The sequence below is a fragment of the Buceros rhinoceros genome, unplaced genomic scaffold, assembly GCF_000710305.1.
Source record: "Buceros rhinoceros silvestris isolate BGI_N320 unplaced genomic scaffold, ASM71030v1 scaffold3901, whole genome shotgun sequence".
In the NCBI taxonomy this organism is placed as follows: domain Eukaryota; kingdom Metazoa; phylum Chordata; class Aves; order Bucerotiformes; family Bucerotidae; genus Buceros; species Buceros rhinoceros.
In genome coordinates, this window is record NW_010395788.1 from 39,888 (window position 1) to 61,605 (window position 21,718).

At 39.6% G+C, this 21,718-nt stretch overlaps 1 protein-coding gene across 1 annotated transcript; it reads right to left on the bottom strand.

Moving 5' to 3' along the window:
- Positions 1-2,969: 2,969 nt before the first annotated feature.
- PLEKHF2 (pleckstrin homology domain containing, family F (with FYVE domain) member 2) lies at positions 2,970-4,128 on the bottom strand. The gene has a single exon (XM_010145653.1). The coding sequence runs from the start codon at positions 4,114-4,116 to the stop codon at positions 3,367-3,369; it is 750 nt and encodes a 249-aa protein (XP_010143955.1). The 5' UTR covers positions 4,117-4,128; the 3' UTR covers positions 2,970-3,366.
- Between the last annotated feature and the right edge of the window lie 17,590 nt (positions 4,129-21,718).

Here is a 21,718-nt window from a genome sequence, read left to right on the forward strand (position 1 = left end):
GAGAGCATGTAAAATATGAACCCTGCTAAAGCAAGTGCTTATTTCTCCAATACAGCATCTTCTACAAAGCAGAAGCTGACTGCAGAGCCTAATGAGATGCTGCAGGCAACGCTGCTGCTTCCCTTCCACTGGATTTGGAAAGCTTATCAAAAAGGAGTGGCTTAAGTTTACCGCAAACAGAAAAAGTACACAGGTTATACAGAGACTGGCCGTATTTAATCACCGTTTTAAGATCCGAAGTGCAGAAGCTCTGGAGGAAGTACTAAGTTACTCTCCAGTGTGACAGCACTAGCAGTCTCATCCCCAGTGGTGGTTTGATGGGGTCAAGAGCCAAGACCTGCAGCGCTGGGGCTGGGCTCCCCAGCACCCTGCCACACAAAAAGGATCCTCCAGCCTCTTTCAGTGGCTCAGCTGACAGTGGTCCAGCAAAACTGAAGCTTTGCAACATGCTTGGTCATCCTCGTTTTACGCAGTTACTTGAATACATAAGCAGCTTTTAAGCCCACAACCACATTTATTTCCAATCTAGTCTTAAAATTTCATCCTGTCTGTATGCTTATACTCCTTATATATATACACACACACTTATAATTCCTCCTGACAGTGAATAAACTTGCTGCTAAAGCATCTGTCAAGATAAAAAACAGCCGCCCTGTTTTCTGTCACCCTTGAAGGCCCAAAGAAAATTAAACACATCAGCTTGAAGCTACACCATATATTTGTAAATAAAATAATTTGACAGATCAAGATTACAAAGTATGAAATAAGCCCTTTCAGGAATTTTTAAGTACAAGAAAAGTCAAAGTTAAGTCCATTTTATAAAGTTTGAAACAAATACCACTGAGTGATAGAAGTATTACTGTAAAACACTTTTTTTTTTTAAAATGCTTTCTTAAAAAGCTTGGACTATATACATCAATTTCAGATAAAAATCCCCCCCCCCACACGCATTGGTTTGGTTACAGCTTCAGGGATAAAGGCAGCACAGTGCAAGTTTCATTCACAGATAAAAAGGTATCTGAAATAGGTATAAGAACATTCTGCAAAATATAGGATGGGATCTAACTCTTAGCAACCCTCTTTCTGCCCCCTAAACAGTGCTGAAAAGTTAAGTACAACATACAGAAACACAGGGAAAAGTTCACAAGCAGACAGACCCTTTAACATAAGTTAATATTTGACAGCTTAAGAAACAGGAAACAATTGCATCAGGAAGAAAATTGTTAGTCATCAGAAGGTATGTACAAGGAAAGTTTGTACTTTCATTCTGCAGAAAAACTGAAGCTGGCAAGTCTCCATTCTTGAAATATAAACATGGAGCAAGACAAGTACAGGAAACAGACACTGCTCATTGAAAGTGCCTTCTCAGAATAGCCCGTTTTCCCCCACTGCAGGTCACCATTCCCTCATCTTCTCAAGGATTATGTAACAACTTATTGTCTTTCAGTACACACAACTGTTTATTACTCATCTGGCAATTTTACAGAATCTTTCTGGTCCCTAGTCTCCATCAGAAGACATTTCCCCCTTTTTATTTCAAAGTAGATCACATACTCCCCATTGCTTTAAAAAAAAAAAAAAAAAAACACACACACTTATTTTTAGAAATTGCCCAAGCTAAAAATATTAATGCAATTTTTACCTGAAGCAATGTCTTGCAGACTATTCATGTAGAGTGCCTCCCTGAAGATGCTAAGTGCATCTTTAACTATGAGAAATCTCACAGAGGGGTACAGCTCTGAAGTGCTCTGCTCATTTTTATTTAAAAAATTGTGACTGACATTGTGAGTGTACAGAATGGGAGACTAGTGCAATATGCAGCATCAATTGTTTATTCAATAAATATTTAACCCAATTATTGCCAACCAAGGCAAACAGTGCAGAAATCGTCACTTAAGAGATACAAAAGTTAACATTTTTATAGTCAGTTACTACTATATTCATACGACTATTTCAAAGAGGTTTTTCTGCTTCAAAATTGATACTACCATTACAAAAATATAGAAACATATGTTAAACTCCCAAATACTGTCTTTGCAAGTCTAACTTTTACATTTATATGGGAACATGACACTTCGAGAACTTCTTAAAAATAAAAATTAATACTACGGTAGAGACATTTTCTGCACTGACAAATTCATTATAGTTCTTAAAACACATCTTTCTTGGTCCTGGGTATACATTTGGAATGAAACAACTTGCATCTCACATTTATCCTGAGGTCAGCTGTGTAAAAAGGAAAGCCATTTTTAAAAGGATACTTGAAAGCTTCTGTTCAAAGTATGAGGTTAATTTTAAACAAGCCAATAAAACTCCTGGGGGTGAAAAGCCAAAACAAACCCCAAACTCCAAACCCACAAAACACCAACCCTCTACAATGTTTTAAGAAATAACTTAGTGTCATTTTGGGAATTATTTCAAAAAAAATATAGGTTATCACAACCAAATGCTGTATCACCCCACTAAAGCTTCGGGACACGTTTGCCAAATTTGAAACTGTTCTGGAAGAAGAACAAGTAAAACCCCGTGATGAGTTACCCTGTGCTTCTCATCTCAAGATCCTGACCCACAAGGCAACTCCTGCAAGGAGAACCCCTCTGAAGCCCGTGGGAATGTGCAGAGTCTGTGGGTCTGCCTGCACAGGTGAGGACATGTGATTTGGGTCTTCACCACCCACCACGAGGTACCATTACAACCTTGTCAAAGCTCCACTTTGAACACAGCAGTTATTTTCAATAGCACCAACAATCTCTCAGATACCAGCATCAGGCAAATACAGACAACATAGAATAGGTTTGTTTCCTCCTGAATCAGCACAATTGGTACAAGGCACTGCTTGGCATAGGAAGTCATAAATAACAGCAAAACAAGACAACGTCCCAGTTTTGTGATATTTAAGTTTGTAAGTTATGTCACATTTCAACTTATATACCATGGTCAGAAAAACTAGATGTCTAAGGAATTAACCAAAACATAACTGTTCCATGCATGCTTACAGTCTTCCTTCCCATATCTGAAAAAACCCACATAACATACGAATAGGAAGCATTAGAAAGTACAGGTTGTTAAATTAATAAAGTACATTTTATTCTCCAATCTTCCACAGAAGGCTAACCTAGAGACAACTCAAGTACAAGAAGTTGGAAAATATTCTGGTAACATCTGCAACAGTCTATCCCTGCAGAGGAGTGAAAAAACTATTGACTAGAGAATTCAGAGATTGAGGCACATTGCAATTGAAGATATTCAGGCATATTTTATGGCTAGAACAGGATTTTTCTGGGGAACCTCACTACAGACTTCCCCAAAAGCAGCTCCATATGGTTTGAAACACAAATTGCAACACATGGAAAAAATGTTTGGTCCTTAATCACTACTGTCTTCGTCATCATCATCATCAGATACATCATTTAAAGATGATTTAGGTGACTGGCTGTAGGAGTCTGATCTAGTGGACTGACAAGCAGTCATCTCCCCGGTAGAAAGAAGATCATAGCAGAAGTCGCAAATTCGCACAGGCTTGGAAGACTGGCTCGGGAGAAGAAATCTCTTTTCAGAGCAAGGCCCGCACACAACAAAGCCACACTTGCGACAGTGGTGTCGACGGTTGACAGGAGTAAATTTTGCTTTCTGACAGCGCATGCACACAGTGGCTTCTGAGTCTGGTACCCAGACAGCTGCATGTTCATTGCTAGGAGTCTTCCCGCTTTTGGAAAGCAAATCAGAAACACACTTATTTATGTGGTTCATCCACTCAGACTTCTCTGTAGCGGTGGCAGCATAAACCGCAAAAGACTTTGTTGGTGTCTTTATAAGCCACCCGTTCCGTAAGTCTCCCTCATCCTGGATGGAATCAATTGTGACATTTTCCAGCGGGATTATGTGCTGTTTATTGTACTTCTTCTTCTGGATGACAATGTTACCATAGACAAGAATGTCATTGAACAGGAAGAACTGCCTTGCTTTGGGTTTCTTCCTACACAGCTTTGTTAGCACTCCCTCTCCAATCAGAACACGACCAGGAATAGTCAGGGGTTGACCAGCTGCTCCAAAGCAGTTTTCCACTATGCTTATTCTTCTAGTATTTGCCTCACTGTTTGCCAAGCGATCCACCATCTTTCACAAGTATCCTAAAATTCAAAAAAAAAAAAAGTTTGTTGTTAGAACAGGACTGATTCAGCACAGCCTTCCCCAAGGAAGGTACCAACCCCGCATTTCTTAAAATACCTAACTGAACCCACTAGCTCAGAGGCACCGATTGGGGCTAGATTTAAATAAGTATTAACACCTAAGAATTTTTAGCAACTGATTAGTCTCTTTTTTAGAAAGCAAAAAATGTTCCAGGCGACAGCTATCTTTATCACACAGACAGCACCTGCTCTTGAGAGCCTCTGGCAACAGACTAGAAGGCTTCCTCTCTAACAAGGTTACTGCATCCTGGTTTAATGTTCCTCCTGCACCTCCTCTCTGGATGGCAAAAGTAAGCACCATCCATCATTCCAAATTCTAATACTGACAAAAATACTACCTCAACTGAGCAGCTTGGAAACCAATGTTAGTGTTAACACAACAAACACAAATGACATAACTGATGTTCACACAGGAAACCAAACTCAGTATTGCTCTTTTTTTCAGTATGTAAACCTTAAACCATGGAGTCATGATTTTGGCCCACTTACTAGAAACATTTTTATACAGGTAACAGCTTGCACTCCCACCACCTACTTTCATGCAAACTCTTGAGCTAGGAGCAGAGAGATTAGTGGCCCACTGACTGCTAACCAATGCCTTCTTTTTGCAGGGGCACCACAGCCTCTCCCTCCTCGCCTACTCAAACCACTTCTGCATCCATCATGATCAGGCAACATTCACAGGCAGATCAGCACAGAGAACAAGCCACACAGCTCACAGCTGTTCCTAAGAAAAATTAAGTGACCTGCACTGCATGAAACTTCAGGCAAGGTAGCTTTGTATTTCAGGAATTGCTGATGAACAAAAGAGTGTGTTCCAATTACAGATTAAAAACACCCCTCAACTTTCCCCTAGTAGCGAATAAGATTTTCCTCTTGTAATGGTAAGATTCCAAGGTATCCAACAGGGAACTGAAAATAGTAAGTCACTGTAGTGATTCATGCCTTGGCAAACCACTCTTTAGCCTATCTTTTACCCTTCTTTTACCCAGGCAGAAGTCAGGCAAAGGAAACTCCTGCCAGTCAGATCCAGATCTGCTCCTCCCAAGCAGCTCCTGAGTACAGCCACAAACCTGAACCATGTGCTTTACAGAGCAGTGATCCAGCTGGAGAGGCAAGTACTACGGGAAGTCCTGTCTCTCAGCACACAGAAGACAGTCCTCCTGCATCTTCCTCTCCAGCTACTGCAGGGCATGATACCCTTTGGAACAACCACTGATTTAAACAAAGGTAGCAAGCACTGCTGCTTTGAGCAAAGTACCAAATACTCCAGTGCCTCCTGCCTGTGCCTCCCAACACCACCCCAGTTTGGGAAGTCCTCTGTGTTCACCTACCTTTTCTTTTAGATCTACACTGCCTGCCATCAATACAGCATGAGCCTATAACCAAGATGAAACTGAGCTGAAACAAGGCTTAGACTTGATGCTGTTCCATCTCTCTCGCTCTGTCATAACCTGATCCAATCAATCACCTTCCTACAAATAGAAACTTGGTGGCAGAGAAACTCCTCATCAGGCCTCATCTAAAGTATGTTACTCATGATTACACAAATCCACATGCCCAGCGTTAAAAGCAATTAAAAATAATGTTACTGCTTTGAGAGTTTAATTACTTCCATACTAGAATTTTTTTACATACGGGCTTGCTCAGATAAGTAAATTGACCTTTTTAAGCTCTGCACACAACACCTTCTATCAAAGTCTGACAAGACTCTATTAAAGCTATTACTCAGCACTACTTTTGAATGTTTTTTGTGTGCCTCACAGCAGTAGTTACAATATGTGAGTATAGTGTTAACCAGTTTTATGGTTAGTGGAATTACAAAGCCATCACATCTGAAATTATTTTGATCTGCAGAACACAAACTGATCTACAAAACACAAACTACCTTGTAAAAAGAGTTCAAGAGATTTAATTGTGCTTCATCAAGGCACACAATCAAGTACATCTATGATACTTCCATCAGGTGTCAGTCAACAAAAAAAAAGCTGATCTCCATCACCCTGTTCACTGGCTTCCCATTTGATCATGTACAAAGAATCTTCTTAACAGCAAGTTAAAGTCATCTTTGCTGCAAAACAAACATTTCTTTTTGCTCTTCAATCAGAATAACCATCAATACCTTCTTTATTAAACTTTCTAAGGACTGAAATATTTATCACTTATCTCTAGAGCAGAGACAGGGAATCCATGTGGAAGGGAAAAAACTAACAAAACCTCCATTATTTTCATCTCCTTCACCAGCCCTACTTTTCTGAACCATTACTTTCGTCAACATTCTTAAAGCTTTGTTCATTATTCCCTTTAAGAGGTGTCCACAAGTGGACACTGTACTAAACGCCTAAATCCTTCTGCAACACCAAACTTCACTGACACAGTCCTGCTTTGTTTCCTTCTACAGTGATACCAATTTCTGCTATTTGCCCCCCCTTCCTGCTCCCTCGTGCCATTACAAAAGCTACACAATGAATTAGATCAGGGCTGATCAAGGTGAGAACAAACCACAGAGTTTTAGGGCTCAGGTTGGCAGGATAGCTGCTGCAGTGGAGGGAGACTATGGAGGGATAGGAATCAAGGTGCTCAGTGCTCTGCATAGAAGGGACTTTAGCTTAAAGCTATCAGTAAACAGAATTATTACAGTATTCTTTCTTCTCTCCAAGAGAACAGCAGAATACTCAAATTACACGAGTACACTTCATTTGTTTTAATGCTGTGACTGTACAGGCATATATATATACACCAAAATACACCTTTCAATAGACATCTTTTTTTTTTTCAAGCATTCCAAGACCAATACTAACTTATATACATGGAGACACACCATACCCACCCTTTATGTGTTTCATGCAATATTAAGACCTAGTAACTTTTTTTTCTTTAAATTAAATATATGCCTTCCAACTACCTACCATCACATAGCAAAGAGGCACAACACTGGCACTTGGGAATGCGTTTTTCCAGGTAAGCAATTGGCTTCACTTCTACTACAGCTTCGTCTAACACAGAGGTCCCACTTCACAGAAATGCTGATGGTTTGTCCCAACTATTATCTATCTACTAAAGAGAAACTACTAAGGAGGGAATGCAAAAGATTAACTGTGAACTTTTTGATAAGTATTTGCTGTAGTCCTAGACTCAAAAATCAAATTCAGGTGCTTAACTGCCAAAGGCCAGTATCTGGAATGAGGTTTAATTACCATTAACTGCCAAATAACCTTTCCCATCTAACAACACACTAGCAATAAACAGCTTTTGCAAGTGTCAAAGCTGAAAGAGCAGCCGCTTCAGACTTACAAAGCAAGAAGTCAGTCACAGGGTTGGTCTAAAGTTATTTAGTAATCCCATGTTCCCTGTGGAGAAGGAAATCAGTCAGCAGAGCAGAAAGGGGACAGACCAGAAGAATACACCTTTCTGCATGTACAAATCCATATGCACTATTTCTAAACTTACACTTCTACACAAATTATAGCAAGCTAAATGCTTTTGCTAGTCCAAAAGGGGGAAGCCCCCCCACAAAAAGCTCCACAATTATACTGCTGACTTTCAGTGAAGCAAGCTCTTGGTGTGATTTTACAGTAACCTGTAGGAATCACTCACTGCTTCACAACTCCAGTGCTCTCTGAACTCCTTCCAATAGACAGCGCACTCAGCTCAAGGTCACCATGAAAGCTTTCAAAATGCAAGTCACTGGGAGAAGAAAACAGGGGGAGAAAGGCCTAAAGGTTTTAATTAGCTGTTCTCTAGGACAACCTAAGAAAAAACAACTCTAACGAGGATCATTTAATCATCATCTTGGCTTCAAACCAAAACACGGCTCCAGAACTTGAGCTGAAGACTCTACTCTCAGCTTGTAAAAATAATCACTAAACTTAACACAAGAATCAAGAGCAAGTTAAGGACTATTTAAAAAGTCAAAATAATCACATCTCTTCTAGACTGAAACTTCTGTCTATAGCATTCAACAAATTCTAACCTACCTGCCTCAGTTAAGATAGTAAAAGCCAGACTGCTGATGGATTATTCTGCCTTTCCAGGGTACAGGTTGTATTTCCCCACATTAATAGATTAGACTTCTTAAAATAAGCACTCTGACATTTTTCTCATAAGTGTTTAAAGAACTAAAAATTAAAAATCCATGTGAAATCTTACACATGCTAGTTCTCAGAAAAGGCTAGTAAAGGTGAATGAGCAAGGAAGAAAGTTCAGAAATGGATGAGAAACTACCTGGAAAGTATCATGATTATAAATAATAATGAAACACAGGAAAAACAGACCAGGAATAGAAAAAAGAAGCCATCCCTAAGTCACAGGGGCTGAAGCTAGGAGAAAAGGTGCACCACTTCTCATGAGCACACAGACCAAGATGATGTTAAATTAAAATATTGTCTGAACAGGCAAAGGAACTTTTAATCCGAAGATGTTACAGTCCAAAAGCTATGCAAGGTTATCAATTACCAGTCTTTTAAAATTACAGCAATCCTTCCTTATGGCATACTGAGATACAGTCTAGGAGATAACAGATCATACCCAGGAACTGGGTGGCAATACCCTCCTCTCTGTCAGCTAAACCTTTCTTCTGCTGTTGGCCACTATAAGAAGTAGATACCGGATTACTGTCCTCAAGACGCAGGATCTCAAGATGTGATCAAACAAAGCAATTCCCAAGCGATGGCAAATTGCTGAAAACATGCCCAAATCTTCCCCAAAGCAAGTGAGGAATAAAACAGAACCATGGGCTTCAAAACAACTGTCTGGACAGTTCCACTTAAGGGGAGAGTGGGAGCCTCATACAGTCTCAGTTTATGGATGCTATTAAGTCAAAAACCTCAAACATATTGTTCAGACTTTTATCACCTTTGACTCCTATTTCACACTTTTTGCATAGAAGGCCCTTATGCAAGGAGGGCTCTGCTTATCCATAAGGACACCACTGGTCCATCACATCCCATTCATTTTCTGTGACCAGGCTGCACCGTAGTACTAGCTGCTAGTCAAAACACTCCAGAAATAAATAGATCACCTTGTAAGAAAAATTGGCTACACAAAGCTGCACCACGAGCAGGGTTTAGCAGTCTACTCAATAAATCAATCTTAACTCTTAGAACACTGCAATACCTTCAGTTTGTCCTCACACACATACTCTCAGTAAGCTCATTTCACGATGAAGATGCTGGGCAAAGGCTTTCATCTCTGTAGCATAACATGTTATTTAAGGGTGACAAAATATTTCACGACACAAAAAGCTCCAACTCCTCCACCATATGTAGAACTGTCTTTGACACTTATTTCTACTTTTACTGACAAGAAGTTTCTACAGAAACAATTCTCTTATCAAGATACCAAGATCTTCTTGCTCCTCTGTTTCACTCCAGTTTTACATTTCTACCCTGTTAGTGAGAACTGTCATCTTCAAAGTGAGCTGAATCCAGACATTACTGAAATTTCTGAAGAACTAACAAGTTATCCACTTACCTACAACACAACCCATGTTGAAGAAGGCACGTATTTACTACAGTTATTAACATTCCAGACTAGTGCAGCAGGAAAATAATTGTTACGGTTGCTGTGCACTGACAAGTCATTTCCCATGTAATTGTTTCTTTCTGCCACTGTATCCTGGTGACCAAACCAACAGTCTCCCAGGACTCAATGCTTCTACAGGTCTTATTTAAAATAGGGGAATGTTTATTTTACATGCCAGCTCTGTTCTTGATGCAGGCCAGACTAAACTGCATGGAAGAATAGCTGTAGCTGAGGACAAACACAAGAAATCAACTAAAAAGAAAGTAATCCTCACTGACATGGCTACACATAATTCAACACTGCCAGAAAAGTCTTCTGCTACTACATTAGCACTGTAGCAGCTAACATGATCACCACAGAGCAGAACCACAGCTAACACAAAGGTGCTGGTGGAGGTGAGAAATTAGATGAAAGAAAAGCTATTGTGGTAGTGATGCAGATTGCATACATCTTAGCACAAATACATTTCCCCATCCCAGCTCAGTGCGTGCTACCATCACAACCAGCACTCCCTTTAGACTGCAGGACAGTCACAAAAGGTAGGCAGAGAGGGACACAACCTAAATTCCCAAGTTTCTCCAGCGATACAGCAGAACTGGCAACGCTCCATCACTTTCTAGCCTGATCAAGAACAAGTCTTGCCCAGCGTATAGTCCCTGCTATCAAGCACAAATTAATAAATATCTTCTTTTTAGCATTCTTTCGTCGACATCCCTTCAAGAGAGGAAAATCCTACTGTTACACTTGCCATAATTGCCAGTTCATCTATCATCATCTTTACAATTAGCAATTAGGATGTTAACAATTACATTTAATACATTGCACTAATATAAACCAGGCAATCTAGATTTCTCAGACCCATGGTATCAGATGCAGGCCACTCATCCATTACTATATATATTCACACTTAGGTGACAGCTTTAAAGGGAAAAAAAGTATCCCAGCAGCTTAAATACAAGAGCTCAAAACTAGCCACAGGGAGGCCAATCCAGCCCTAAAGCAACAGGACATCCTGGAGGTTCCCAAGCCAGATTCATTAACACAAGTCAAATTAAAAAATGTCACTAACCACAGCATCTGATCGCACCATTAAAATGGATGAACTGAGATCTAGATATTTTTGCAGTGAAGCAAGTATAGAGAATAAAGACTCATAAACAGAGGAATACAAAAGGAACAGAATAAAGAAAGAAAAGGTAGAAACAGCAGATCTAAATGATAGCACATTATACCTTGCCCCAATGAACTTTTAAATAATTATCCAGTTGTCATAAAAAGCAAAAGTTAAAGGTTTTAACATGTCTGACTCTACAATTCAAAGGCTCTGAAGAGAGTTCAAACAGAACTGAATCTTTTTTACTAATTTGCACAAGTTAAACATACATGAAAGCTACAGAAGATCAATAACACTTTTACAAGACAGAAAAATGTAAATTGTAAATCCAAGACAGACAAGGACTATCTGCAGACCAACTATCTAATGTGCAGTAAATGACCAGCTTGTAAGATAACTCATCTTTTGTATCTACAGAGGAAAATACCACACTCTCCTTAAAAAGAGTTCATCTGACAGAATCAGTCACTTAGTACATAGTTATGTTTAGGAGGTTTTTTTAGTAATAGGTTTCAAATAATTGTTATACATATCATCACATCAGATTCACTCAGCTTTCCTGCTGCACTTTGCCTATACAAGGCAGGCATACCGATCTGATTGAATAAACACCAACAATTAGGTTACCCAGAACTCTCACATGTCCCTCTAATTTAAGGTTTTGTCTGAAATTGTAGTAACACTACTTTTTGTGGACAATCTTTCAGCTATGAAGTTCTCGGTACTGTAATACAGTACTCTAATCTCTATTAATATTAGATGTATTGCTCTTAAGAGCAACACTTGACTTTTTGCACCACTGCCAAGTAAAACAGCATAAATTTCTGAAATGCAACCTGTTTAAGGAAATTTATCATTGTCTAATGCTTTGAAAATAGTTTTTGTGTTGAAAATTGCCAAACTAAATTTGTACACAGCAGATACAGGTCAGAAGAGAAATCAGCATGAATTTTACATCTTACATTGGCCTCAGGAATTCCACCTCTGACACAGCCTTGTTCATACAGAGAAGGATGATACCATCACTTGTCCTGAATGTTTCACTGCGTCACCTCTGCTGGCAAAATTAAGCTTTCTATGTACCTAGATCTGATTAGCTGATCCAAGTGTTCATGCACAAATCATCACTACCTGTCAAGGACCATAAAGGTAATAACAAGAGCTGCATTAGGTATTTCATTAAACTTTATTTCTATCATTCAGTATGTAAAACAAAAACAGGAAAATGAAGTTTTAAGGAACCATTAGCATAAATGCACCTATAACAAATAACTGCAGGGGTTTTTAATATTAATTATATATTTCCATTGTATGCCAGTAGCTTTTTACGAAAGAGCAAATAGACCAATTTGACCATAAAGTTAAGTGAAATTAAAGACACTTTCACACAAAAAACCCCACTATGTTGAAAGGAGATATGACTATGACAAACTTTGTAAAGGTCTTTATCACTGCTAAAAGCGGACATGACAGTAACAACTAAACGGCTGTACTGTGCTGGAGCTAGCCGTCCTGGATGCTATTTAAAACATAAGATGACAACAGTCACTTAAAGAGAAATACAGCCTTCTAACAAGCAGTTCTCTAACATCTCTCTTCACAAAAGTATTCCCAAAACTATTGTATTTAACAAACTGCCTTGCTATTGCTGTTGTTACCAGCTGGTAAGGATGCAGATGACAAACCTGATAATATCTGAAAGATACAAGTATCAAGAATAATGAAAAACTACATCACAATACTGGAAAGAAATAAGGACGAGGAAATTAAAAAGACTATCAAGGTAGAGATGACAGCAAGAAAGGAAACAGTAAGATCCCTCTGTACTTCTTTAGTCAAAAGTTATTCTGAATAAAGACTAATCTAGTTAGTGACTGCAGCACTCAGAAAGGTACCAGTAGCAGGACAGAAACATTGACTTGATTTACAACACTGGAAAAGGATGGTGGCAATACCAAGGCTTCTTTGGAATATGCTAAGGAAGCAAAGATGCTTGTGACATTTTCATCCAAACACTATAGAGAAAGCATAGTGCAAGCATCAATCATTGCTACACTGGCAGGAAAGTGGAATAGATGATACTGTGGACCTTTCCCAACTCATTTCTATAATTCTGAGCGTAATGTTTTCTACTAATATGATTTTTTATTTTTTCTTCCCCACTGTGAAGACATGACTTCCTTCATTGCACAAGCCAATGAAGCAATGGCTGTGGCATGGGGAAACACAGATGAGCTAACTCATTCCCTTACTGGTATATCCAGTATGAACCAGCAGTCTTAACCTTTCATTTGTCTCAACCTGTTGGCTATGTTTTGGCATTGGCCACAGACTCAGAGAAACCATGCTCCAAATTCGTTAACCATGTTACTTCATATTGTGGAACCTGTGAATACTCTGCCTTGCCGTGTTTTAGAAATATTTAGATTACTTCTCTGGCCAGCATTTAGCTGTGTCCAAACACATCATGAAAGCAAATCCATGAATTTGTCTAGCTGGATGTCATCATAAACCTGTAATTACCGTAACAACCCAGACAGACCTGTTTGGGTTTTGTTTCTAAAGTGCTGAAAATGACTGTCACAAGTCTAGTCCCACTAAAATGCAGAAATCCCTATTTTAACTAAGATTAACATCTAAGATTTAGTATTTTTCTTTCAATATATTACAGTTAAATTTAGTATACTTTGATTTCCAACTTACAATGAAAGACTGCCATTTCATTTTAACTGACCAGTTATGTAAGAATTGGTCATATAAGGTAAGCAATTCTAAATTAAGAACAACAACAAAAAAAACTTTATCAAACCTGCATGTCAAGTACATTACATTTCAAATTTGCAGTAACCATAATCCAGCTGAGCTAGGAATGCCTAGAAAGGCCAATTCCTTTGGGGGATGGAGATCACTTCTAGGCAGATTTTAAGATGCATGACCTTATATTCTGCAACCCACTCAGAAGCCAGTTTGGGTACAAAAAGCTATTTTTAGCAAAAGACTATCTGTTTTGCCAAGCAGCATATGTATTAGCACAGCAAGAGCACAGCAATGCTGCTTCACTATCCAGGCTGCTCTGCCGAAGGGTTAGCACACCGCCAGAGCTGCTGCTTGTAAGCAAAACCACCCAAGTTCTGCACATTGGCTTCTCATCAGGTTTGGCATTTAATACGATAAACCTCAGCTGTAAAGAGAACACTAATTTAACCCGCCTGCAAACAGAAAGACTAGCTCCCACATCCCAAGTGAGTTGTAATGACAAATGATGATAGAGGAGACCCGAGGAAATTAAAGGCATGCAGAAATGGGCTGCCCCACCAGACGAGTTCAGCCAGTTTGCAGCCTGCCCTGCGTTAATGGTGAGAGGAACCATCTTGGCTGTAACACCACGTGCCATAATGCCAGCACCCCTGCTCCAAGCAAGAAACACATGCAACCCATTAAAGAGACACAGAAATCCAAAACTGCTGAGTCCCAAAGCTGATCCCATCACCTTCTCCTGCTTGGCAGCAACAGAATATATGAAAGATGGAAACCCAAGCAGTACTAAAGGGTTCATACCACAGGGAAGTACATGATAGAAGAGCCTGAGTTCACTCCTAGACCAACTGGAAATGGTTGTACTTCCCTTCTATCCCCAGCTTCACTGGAAAAAGTCTCTGAATGCCTCTTATGGGAGAGGAGACCTCATTGCAGAAGCCCAGGAGCAACGATCTTGTAAGAGATCCAGTTTTTTAATGAAATCAGCTGCTTATTACCACTGTCAGATTTCTATTTATAGTAAACCATGGTAGCTGATACAGTTTTTGTCTCCTGGCATGATAGAGACACAGCTGATACTGGAAAGATATACGCAGTTCTCCATCCCCCACCTGGTAGTCAAGGGTAGAGGCAAACAGAACAACTTCCTACACTCGTTTCACCTCCCTGTCCTTACCTGTCTGCTGACAAGCTGAGCTCTCCCCAAGCACTGATACGGGTTTACATGGCTCTGAAGAGCACTTGTGAAACACAGTATGGCCAGCGGAACTGCTGCTGTTTAGACAAGAAAATTCTTAACTCCTTTCTAGATGTGAAAGAGGAGGTAACCTGCACATGCATGTGGAAACTAGGTAACAGCTAGAATTAAAGATATTTTTTAAAAAACTCCAAACACCACAGCACACAGCCCACAACCCTGAAAGCTTGAGTTCTGCCAACAGAGGTGAACAGACAGGCCTGACCCACCATAAACAGTGTTTCCAACTTGACATCAAACTCACCTGTCAAAGCACAGAAAGCAAGTTCCAGGCAACTATGAGCATATCAAATTCTTTCAGCTATTAGCATACTGAAATGGGTATAAGTAAAAAGACTGAAATTTTGTATGTTTATATATAAAACATGTATTTGTAACTACATAACACTCATGTGCCCTTTTAAATTAATAAAGCAATTCACTGAAAAAAGCCCAATATTCAAGTCAAATCTTTGCTGTCATGGGAGAACACCCTAGTACTTTGACTTTCCATTTGCATGTATTTAGGAGCACTAGCAATAGCTAGCTTATCCTCAGGTGCTAGCAAACTGCATCTTTCATCTTAACCAAAGCACTAGGAACATATGTCAGAATGTTTTCAAAACCAGCTTCCACAGATCTTGAGCTCAAGAAAGTTCAAGTTCCTTCTGAAGTTCTCCGCAGCTCTGAATAGCTAAAAACCATCAGAAGAGCAGGCAACTGACCAACACCTTAGCAGTGCACCAGAAGAGTCAAGGGCAGAGGACTGGAGTCTGGGATCCAGCACTGGCTCAAGAAGTTCCAGCAGAAAACAACCCCACATGCTGGGCCGACGCCTACAGGATTACTTGACCAGGCTGTGATACCAAACACAGGAATACATTTTTCTGTTTACAATGTAACGTTTCCTTTCTCCAATTGTTTAGCTGTTTGAAGAGTCTCTTCCAGCAAGTGTTATTTTCCAGTTTGGCAGCAGTCACGTACCCCTCCCTTTCAGGACGCCTGGACAGGCGCCTCTGGGTGTGCCCTTCCCATCTGATATGCTTTCTGCAAAAGAACAGCTGAACTGATGACAGCCCACTTCAGCAGCACTGGGGCACCCATCTGGACAACTGGGCCAGCAAATAACTTGACCATGTTTAATGTTAAGTTGACACTGAATGAGAGACATTAATTAAAAAAAAATCAAAAGGATTTGATCAATTTCAGAGCAAGCTAGATCCTGCCTTAAGTTTTGCTAACCCAGCACAAGGAAGGAATTCCACAGCATCAACATACCTTTTAAATCCTGAAATAGATAGACTTCAAGTCTTTCAAAGAAGGACACAGCATCATTAGCAGAGAAAAAACAGATCCAGACACAGCTGTTCTACAAGAAGTGTTGCCAAATCCATCCTGCAAGCAGTTCTCCAGAACCAGACTGGTTGTGTGATTTGTTGTTGTTACGAATTATTGTATTTAGAGCACACCTGGAGGCAACTTGGTATCGGCTAGCTAGGCCATCTCTCAGTCAAAGTGAAAAAGAGGATTCAGGCTTCAGTGACTGAAATAAATAGTATTTGCCAGCATGTTTCTTGCAGCATCTTTAACCTACAAGTAGAGAACATTTACAGAAGGATTTCCAACATGTATCTTTTATACGTGAGTATACACTAAAAATAGCACCTCCTAGACTTAAGAGCACCTGCATGTTTTAACACTTGAGTTACCCGATCATCCACATGTTCAGTGAGCTTCCTCAAGTTAAGAAAATTTAATTTTTCCTTTCTTCATGAATGCACACCTATGACACACCTGACTTTGTTCACTGGCTTATGCCTTTTTACTATGCATAGGTACATAAACCAGTCAGTGTAAAAAAAAGAAATTTTCTGTCTTAAATTCTTTAGTTTACTTTTATTATCATTATGAGAGAAGTTACTGAATTTTAATGGTAGTCTAACAAGGACTAGATATAGGTGATTGATTATAGCATGACCAAGCTGTAGAGAGTTACTAGTCAAAGCTAGGCAAGAACTATTAACTTCCTACAAGTAACTGCAACCAAAAGGACTTTGGCTTTTAGCTAGTCGTGCTTCAAAACGGAGCAAAGTTTTTTCATGAAGTCTCACAATTTACAAGCACAGCAGCATAACCTCATCATCACTAATTCATTTTTATTGTATCAGTATTATTTTCACATGCATGTGTCCTTTAAACTCAGGTACCCTGTTACAGGAAACTAAGCTGCACAATAAAGAGGTCTCTTACCAGCTAAGTAATTCCAAACATATACACAAAACTAAACAAGACAAGCAAAGTAACAACACTAAACCTCCTTGTCTAGCTGGGTGCAAACACCTCACCTTCCTGCTGCTCTTGACCTACGTTAAGAAATCTCCACTTTAAGGGCAACCCTAATACTATGTTATACTGTAGAAATATTTTCAGGTGGCCAAGAAGCTGGCCACTACCTAGAGGGTCAAACAAAGCACTGCTACAGCACATTTTCAATATTATAGTAGGAAAACCACAATATTCAGACATACTTAGTACCTTAAAACTCTGAACTCCTTAAAAAAAAAAAAAACAAACAATTTCTGTCACCAGTTCACCAGCAAGAACAGACTGGCAAGTATGGCTGGCTGCAGGGAATCTTTCTCCTACCAGTTAAGCCTCCTGAAAAAAGCTGCCCAAATTGGTACCAAAGAACGGCTCCAGCCCAGTAACCATGTGCACAGCAAGGCTGTAATTAAGCTGCAAACCACCAGTCCAGCAGAAACCAGAGGCTTGCAGGCAGCTGAAACACAGCTCAGGACTTGGGAGTCAAACCACATGTTGCGATTTTCAGGAAGCCTGACAATGCTGAAGTGCTGCAATAATGGACTTGTCACTGTTCCCCCAGCAATATTTAAAATACATAAGCCAAGCAGTGAATTGCTTTCCTTGAGCAAGGGACATACGCTCTTTTTTATACCAAGTGCTTCTATCTGGTGATGTATGGGTGGACAGTGAAGGTCTAGAAAACAGGCATCTGACAGCTACTGATAAAAGTCAAAAGGAAAGCTTAACTACTATAATGAGAATTTGTCACTCTTCAACACAACCAGCCATAACCTGTGTGCTAAAAGGACAGTTCACTTACCTCCATGCTGCTAACCTAGATCTGAAAGGGGTTTGGGGGAGGGGTGTGGCACAGAAGTTACTGTCACGCACAGCTTTCAGAACAGAAGTACATTGGAAATCACTCAGGAGTTTTACATTACCAAGTATTAACAGCTAAGTCAGGAGGAATTTAAAGCAGAAGAGAAGAAAAAAAAAAAAAAGAGTCATTTCCTGAAAGAATCCAGTAATCACAGCAGCTAAGGAAGGAGCAATTTAAAAGAGAAAAAAAAAAAAAAAAAAAAAAGAGTCATTTCCTGAAAGAATCCAGTAATCACAGCAGCTTGCTGTAGGTGGCCTTCCTGAGAAATGCACTCACTTGCTTTTTTCCCTTTTACTGCTTGTCAAACGCATTTGATGCATTTTAAAGTTATATAGAAAGCACTGGCAGTACAGACATTAGGGCACTCAGCCCAGCCCAGTCCTCCAAGTACCATAAACAGCATCCACAATACCACAGGGGCCAACAGTCCACAGGATTCTCATCCAACAGGCCATTTTCTTTCGCTCTTAGGCCCTTATTGCTGCAGCAAATACGACATGACCTAGAGGAAACTTTGAAAACTGCCCCAAGGTTTTTACTGAAGTTAACCCACACAGCTCACTGTTCTGAAAACGATGTTATCTGACAACCTGAACAGCAGCGTGTGCAGTACATTCTTAATAGTAATTTGCATTAACGAATTATGCATACACTTTAGAAATGCAAACGTCAAAGCACACACTGTAACTTCTCCTTTTGCAGAAGGCATACCAAGTACTTAAAAGCAAAACAGTTATTTCTACAGGTTATGTTTGAGGTACAAGAGGTACCTCAACAAAAGCTGCTGACAGAAAGCCCCCAGACCAGCCACATCACTATCTAGCAAACCCTCTATATCTGAGTCAGTACAACTGCTCAAGAGATTGCATCTCACCTCAGTAACTAGCTGCTTCCACGTCACCTTATTACATTCAGGAACAGGGCAGGGTGGAGGGGGAATGTAGAAAGAACATTCCTGTACTTGAAATTTTTAACTTTCAACTGCTTTTTTCTTCCTTTACAAGGAATTTACACAAAATGCCAAAATCCTGCTATATTACATATACAATATGCTTAACACAGTTTTACTGTAAGACATAGTGATGCAAAGAAAGGAAAGCCACTCTCTTCCAAAGATTTTTTTAAATCCTTTAATTATTTGCAATCACAGCAAGCTAAAAAAAAGTATCAATACATCTAAGGCAGCAACACTCTTACCTATTTATGCAACTTTAAATGAACAAAGTATACGAGTGCATTTTTGACTATGTAGTCTTAAAGTGGCAGGCTGAAAAACATGAAGTACTCTTCTGTTCAATAACACTTCTGCACAATAATATTTATTTTCATAAAAGAATAATCATTGTCCTATAACTCTCAAACAAGCCACTCTTCATGTGAGCAGACTTATTTATTTCAACAGGACTACGCACATGGCTCAGAACTTGCAGGACTCTACTTGCCAAGACAGTTGTCATCACATCTTACAGCTTATGACAATGTTAAAAAAAATATTCAGTATGGTAAACATGTTCTACCACACCTATCTACAGAGTAGCTTTTCACCCCCCTCAACTGTAAAAACAACTCCTCTGCTAAATAATGAAAACAAAAGTTATCTACATCAGCAAACTTTGCTGCACAGGGAGAAAGCTTTCAACATGCAGTTCTGTTTAAAAAGAGTATTTTTTCACCTTATGTATTCTCTTTCAGAACAATCCTCAGGTTAGCAAACTCCCATCAAATCATCATTAATTAATCCTTGTAAGTGCAGTAAAATATACATATATAAGCATCATCTATAATTAGAAAAAACTACATAAAGCTGAAAAGTAAGCTTGAACATTAACAAAGCTTGAAATAAGTGACGAATGTACCTTTAGAACTTGAAGCAGTGCAGAATATGGTTTAACTTCTTAAAAAAAAAAGAAAATCAAGACGTTAACTAACTTTCTTACCTACCAATACTCAAGAAATGTATCCATTGTAAATGCTGGGGTTTCCTTGTTTGACATCGCCCACTAATAAATGGCTTTTAAGAACACTTTAGCTAACAGATGCATTTTCAGAAAATTACACCTGCAAGTATTAAAGACTTCAGCTCTCCCTCATCTATGTGCTATGCTTTGACCCTAAGCTTTCACTTTAACACCTCTAGCACTCTTTGGTGAAGACAAATCCCTAAAAATGTTACAAGTGTAACAAATCCAGTGTTTGTACCCCGCCTTTATTGCCCTCACTTGGTTCTCAGGCAGTTAAATGAGATGTGCCGAACTCCACCGTATCAAGCCTTGCCCGACACTGCAGTTCTATCTCTCTTTACTGCTCTGAAACGTTCCCGCATCCACTAACTGCAACGACGAAACCTAAAAGTCACTGTTTGAATATAACAGTCATTTTACCAGTGGTAATTTCTGTAAACTAAAGGGCTTCAGTATATTACAGGTAGATCTTCTGTTAGTCCCGGGACATACGTAACTAGAGTTAAGTCTCAACCCATAATTCAAGGGAAACAGAACACACCCTCTTGCTAACAGAGGATTTCATCACTGCATTTAATGAAAACTTGCTTCTAGGTGAAAAGACACTATCTCTTTCTAGAAGATACAACAAAGGAAACTGATCCGGCTTCTCCAGTACCAAATTTCTACTGACAGGTTTTCATTTGACGGGCTTCCTCTATGTGGGTTTCTATGCAGAGTAATACTCACAGACCCTCCAAAAGGCACGTGGCTGATTTGCATCCAGTAGCAAGAATTTGGGACTCAGGCTCACAACGCTTCACTTTTGCTGCTATTTTCAAAATAAGCAGCATTGCACTAAAACACCTGGTAAAGCACTATTTAACAAACTGAGTTGATATACATTACATTTAACTACATAGGGATTCTTATTTCTTCCTTCATTAGTAAACCATCTTTAGATTATATAGGTTAAAAGCAAGAACGTTGTCTCCTGAGCTAAATAACTGATTCCTTTCTGCATGTTAATGACCTATAGTATCTCAGTACTGATTACACTGCCAATCCTTAAGTATTTCCCTTCTTTTAGATAGCCATCCCTATTCAACATACAAATCTTAGAGCTTGAAAGCTGAGTCTTTAAGTTCTTCTTATTTTGAGAGAGAAAGAGGAACCAGCAATCTCAGGTCCAAAACCAATTCCAGTGGTGTCAGTTTAATTCTAGACTCACTCTGCCTACTGTATTAACCTCATCTGAACTTAAGCTGTTAGGCATATCGCAGCCGCAGATACAGTGTTTGTCAAATAAGCATCAACCTCTACAGAAACTACTCAACACACCAGACAGCCAGAGTTAGGACTCAGTGGTGCTTCTGCAAACACTCTCACCAATTTGACCAAAAGACAGGCAAAGGGGTCCTTGATCTCTAGTTAAGATTATAACACGTTGCTCTGGCTATCACCCACTACTGCACTGACAGTTCACGTCAAAACCTGAGCTACAGTCGTTTCTCTCAGCAGGGACAAAGACGATGCCAAGACGTGCTGCTCAGCAGACTCACTCATCGCTTCCTTGCGTGGTGAGCAGTTTAGCCTTTTATAAACACCGGTGCCTATGCACATAGTATTTCAAACGAGGCGAGAGGAAAAACATGTGGCTGTCTTTTCCTGAACCAAATTCAGACAAGAGCATAGGTGCCACATATATGTGAGGCACAGCAGTCACGTTCCTCTCCAAAATTTGCGAATTTAACAGAAAAAATAGCACCTTAC

Excerpts from the sequence above, each read along its gene's own strand:
- PLEKHF2 (XM_010145653.1), bottom strand. The coding sequence starts at position 4,116 with ATGGTGGATCGCTTGGCAAACAGTGAGGCAAATACTAGAAGAATAAGC.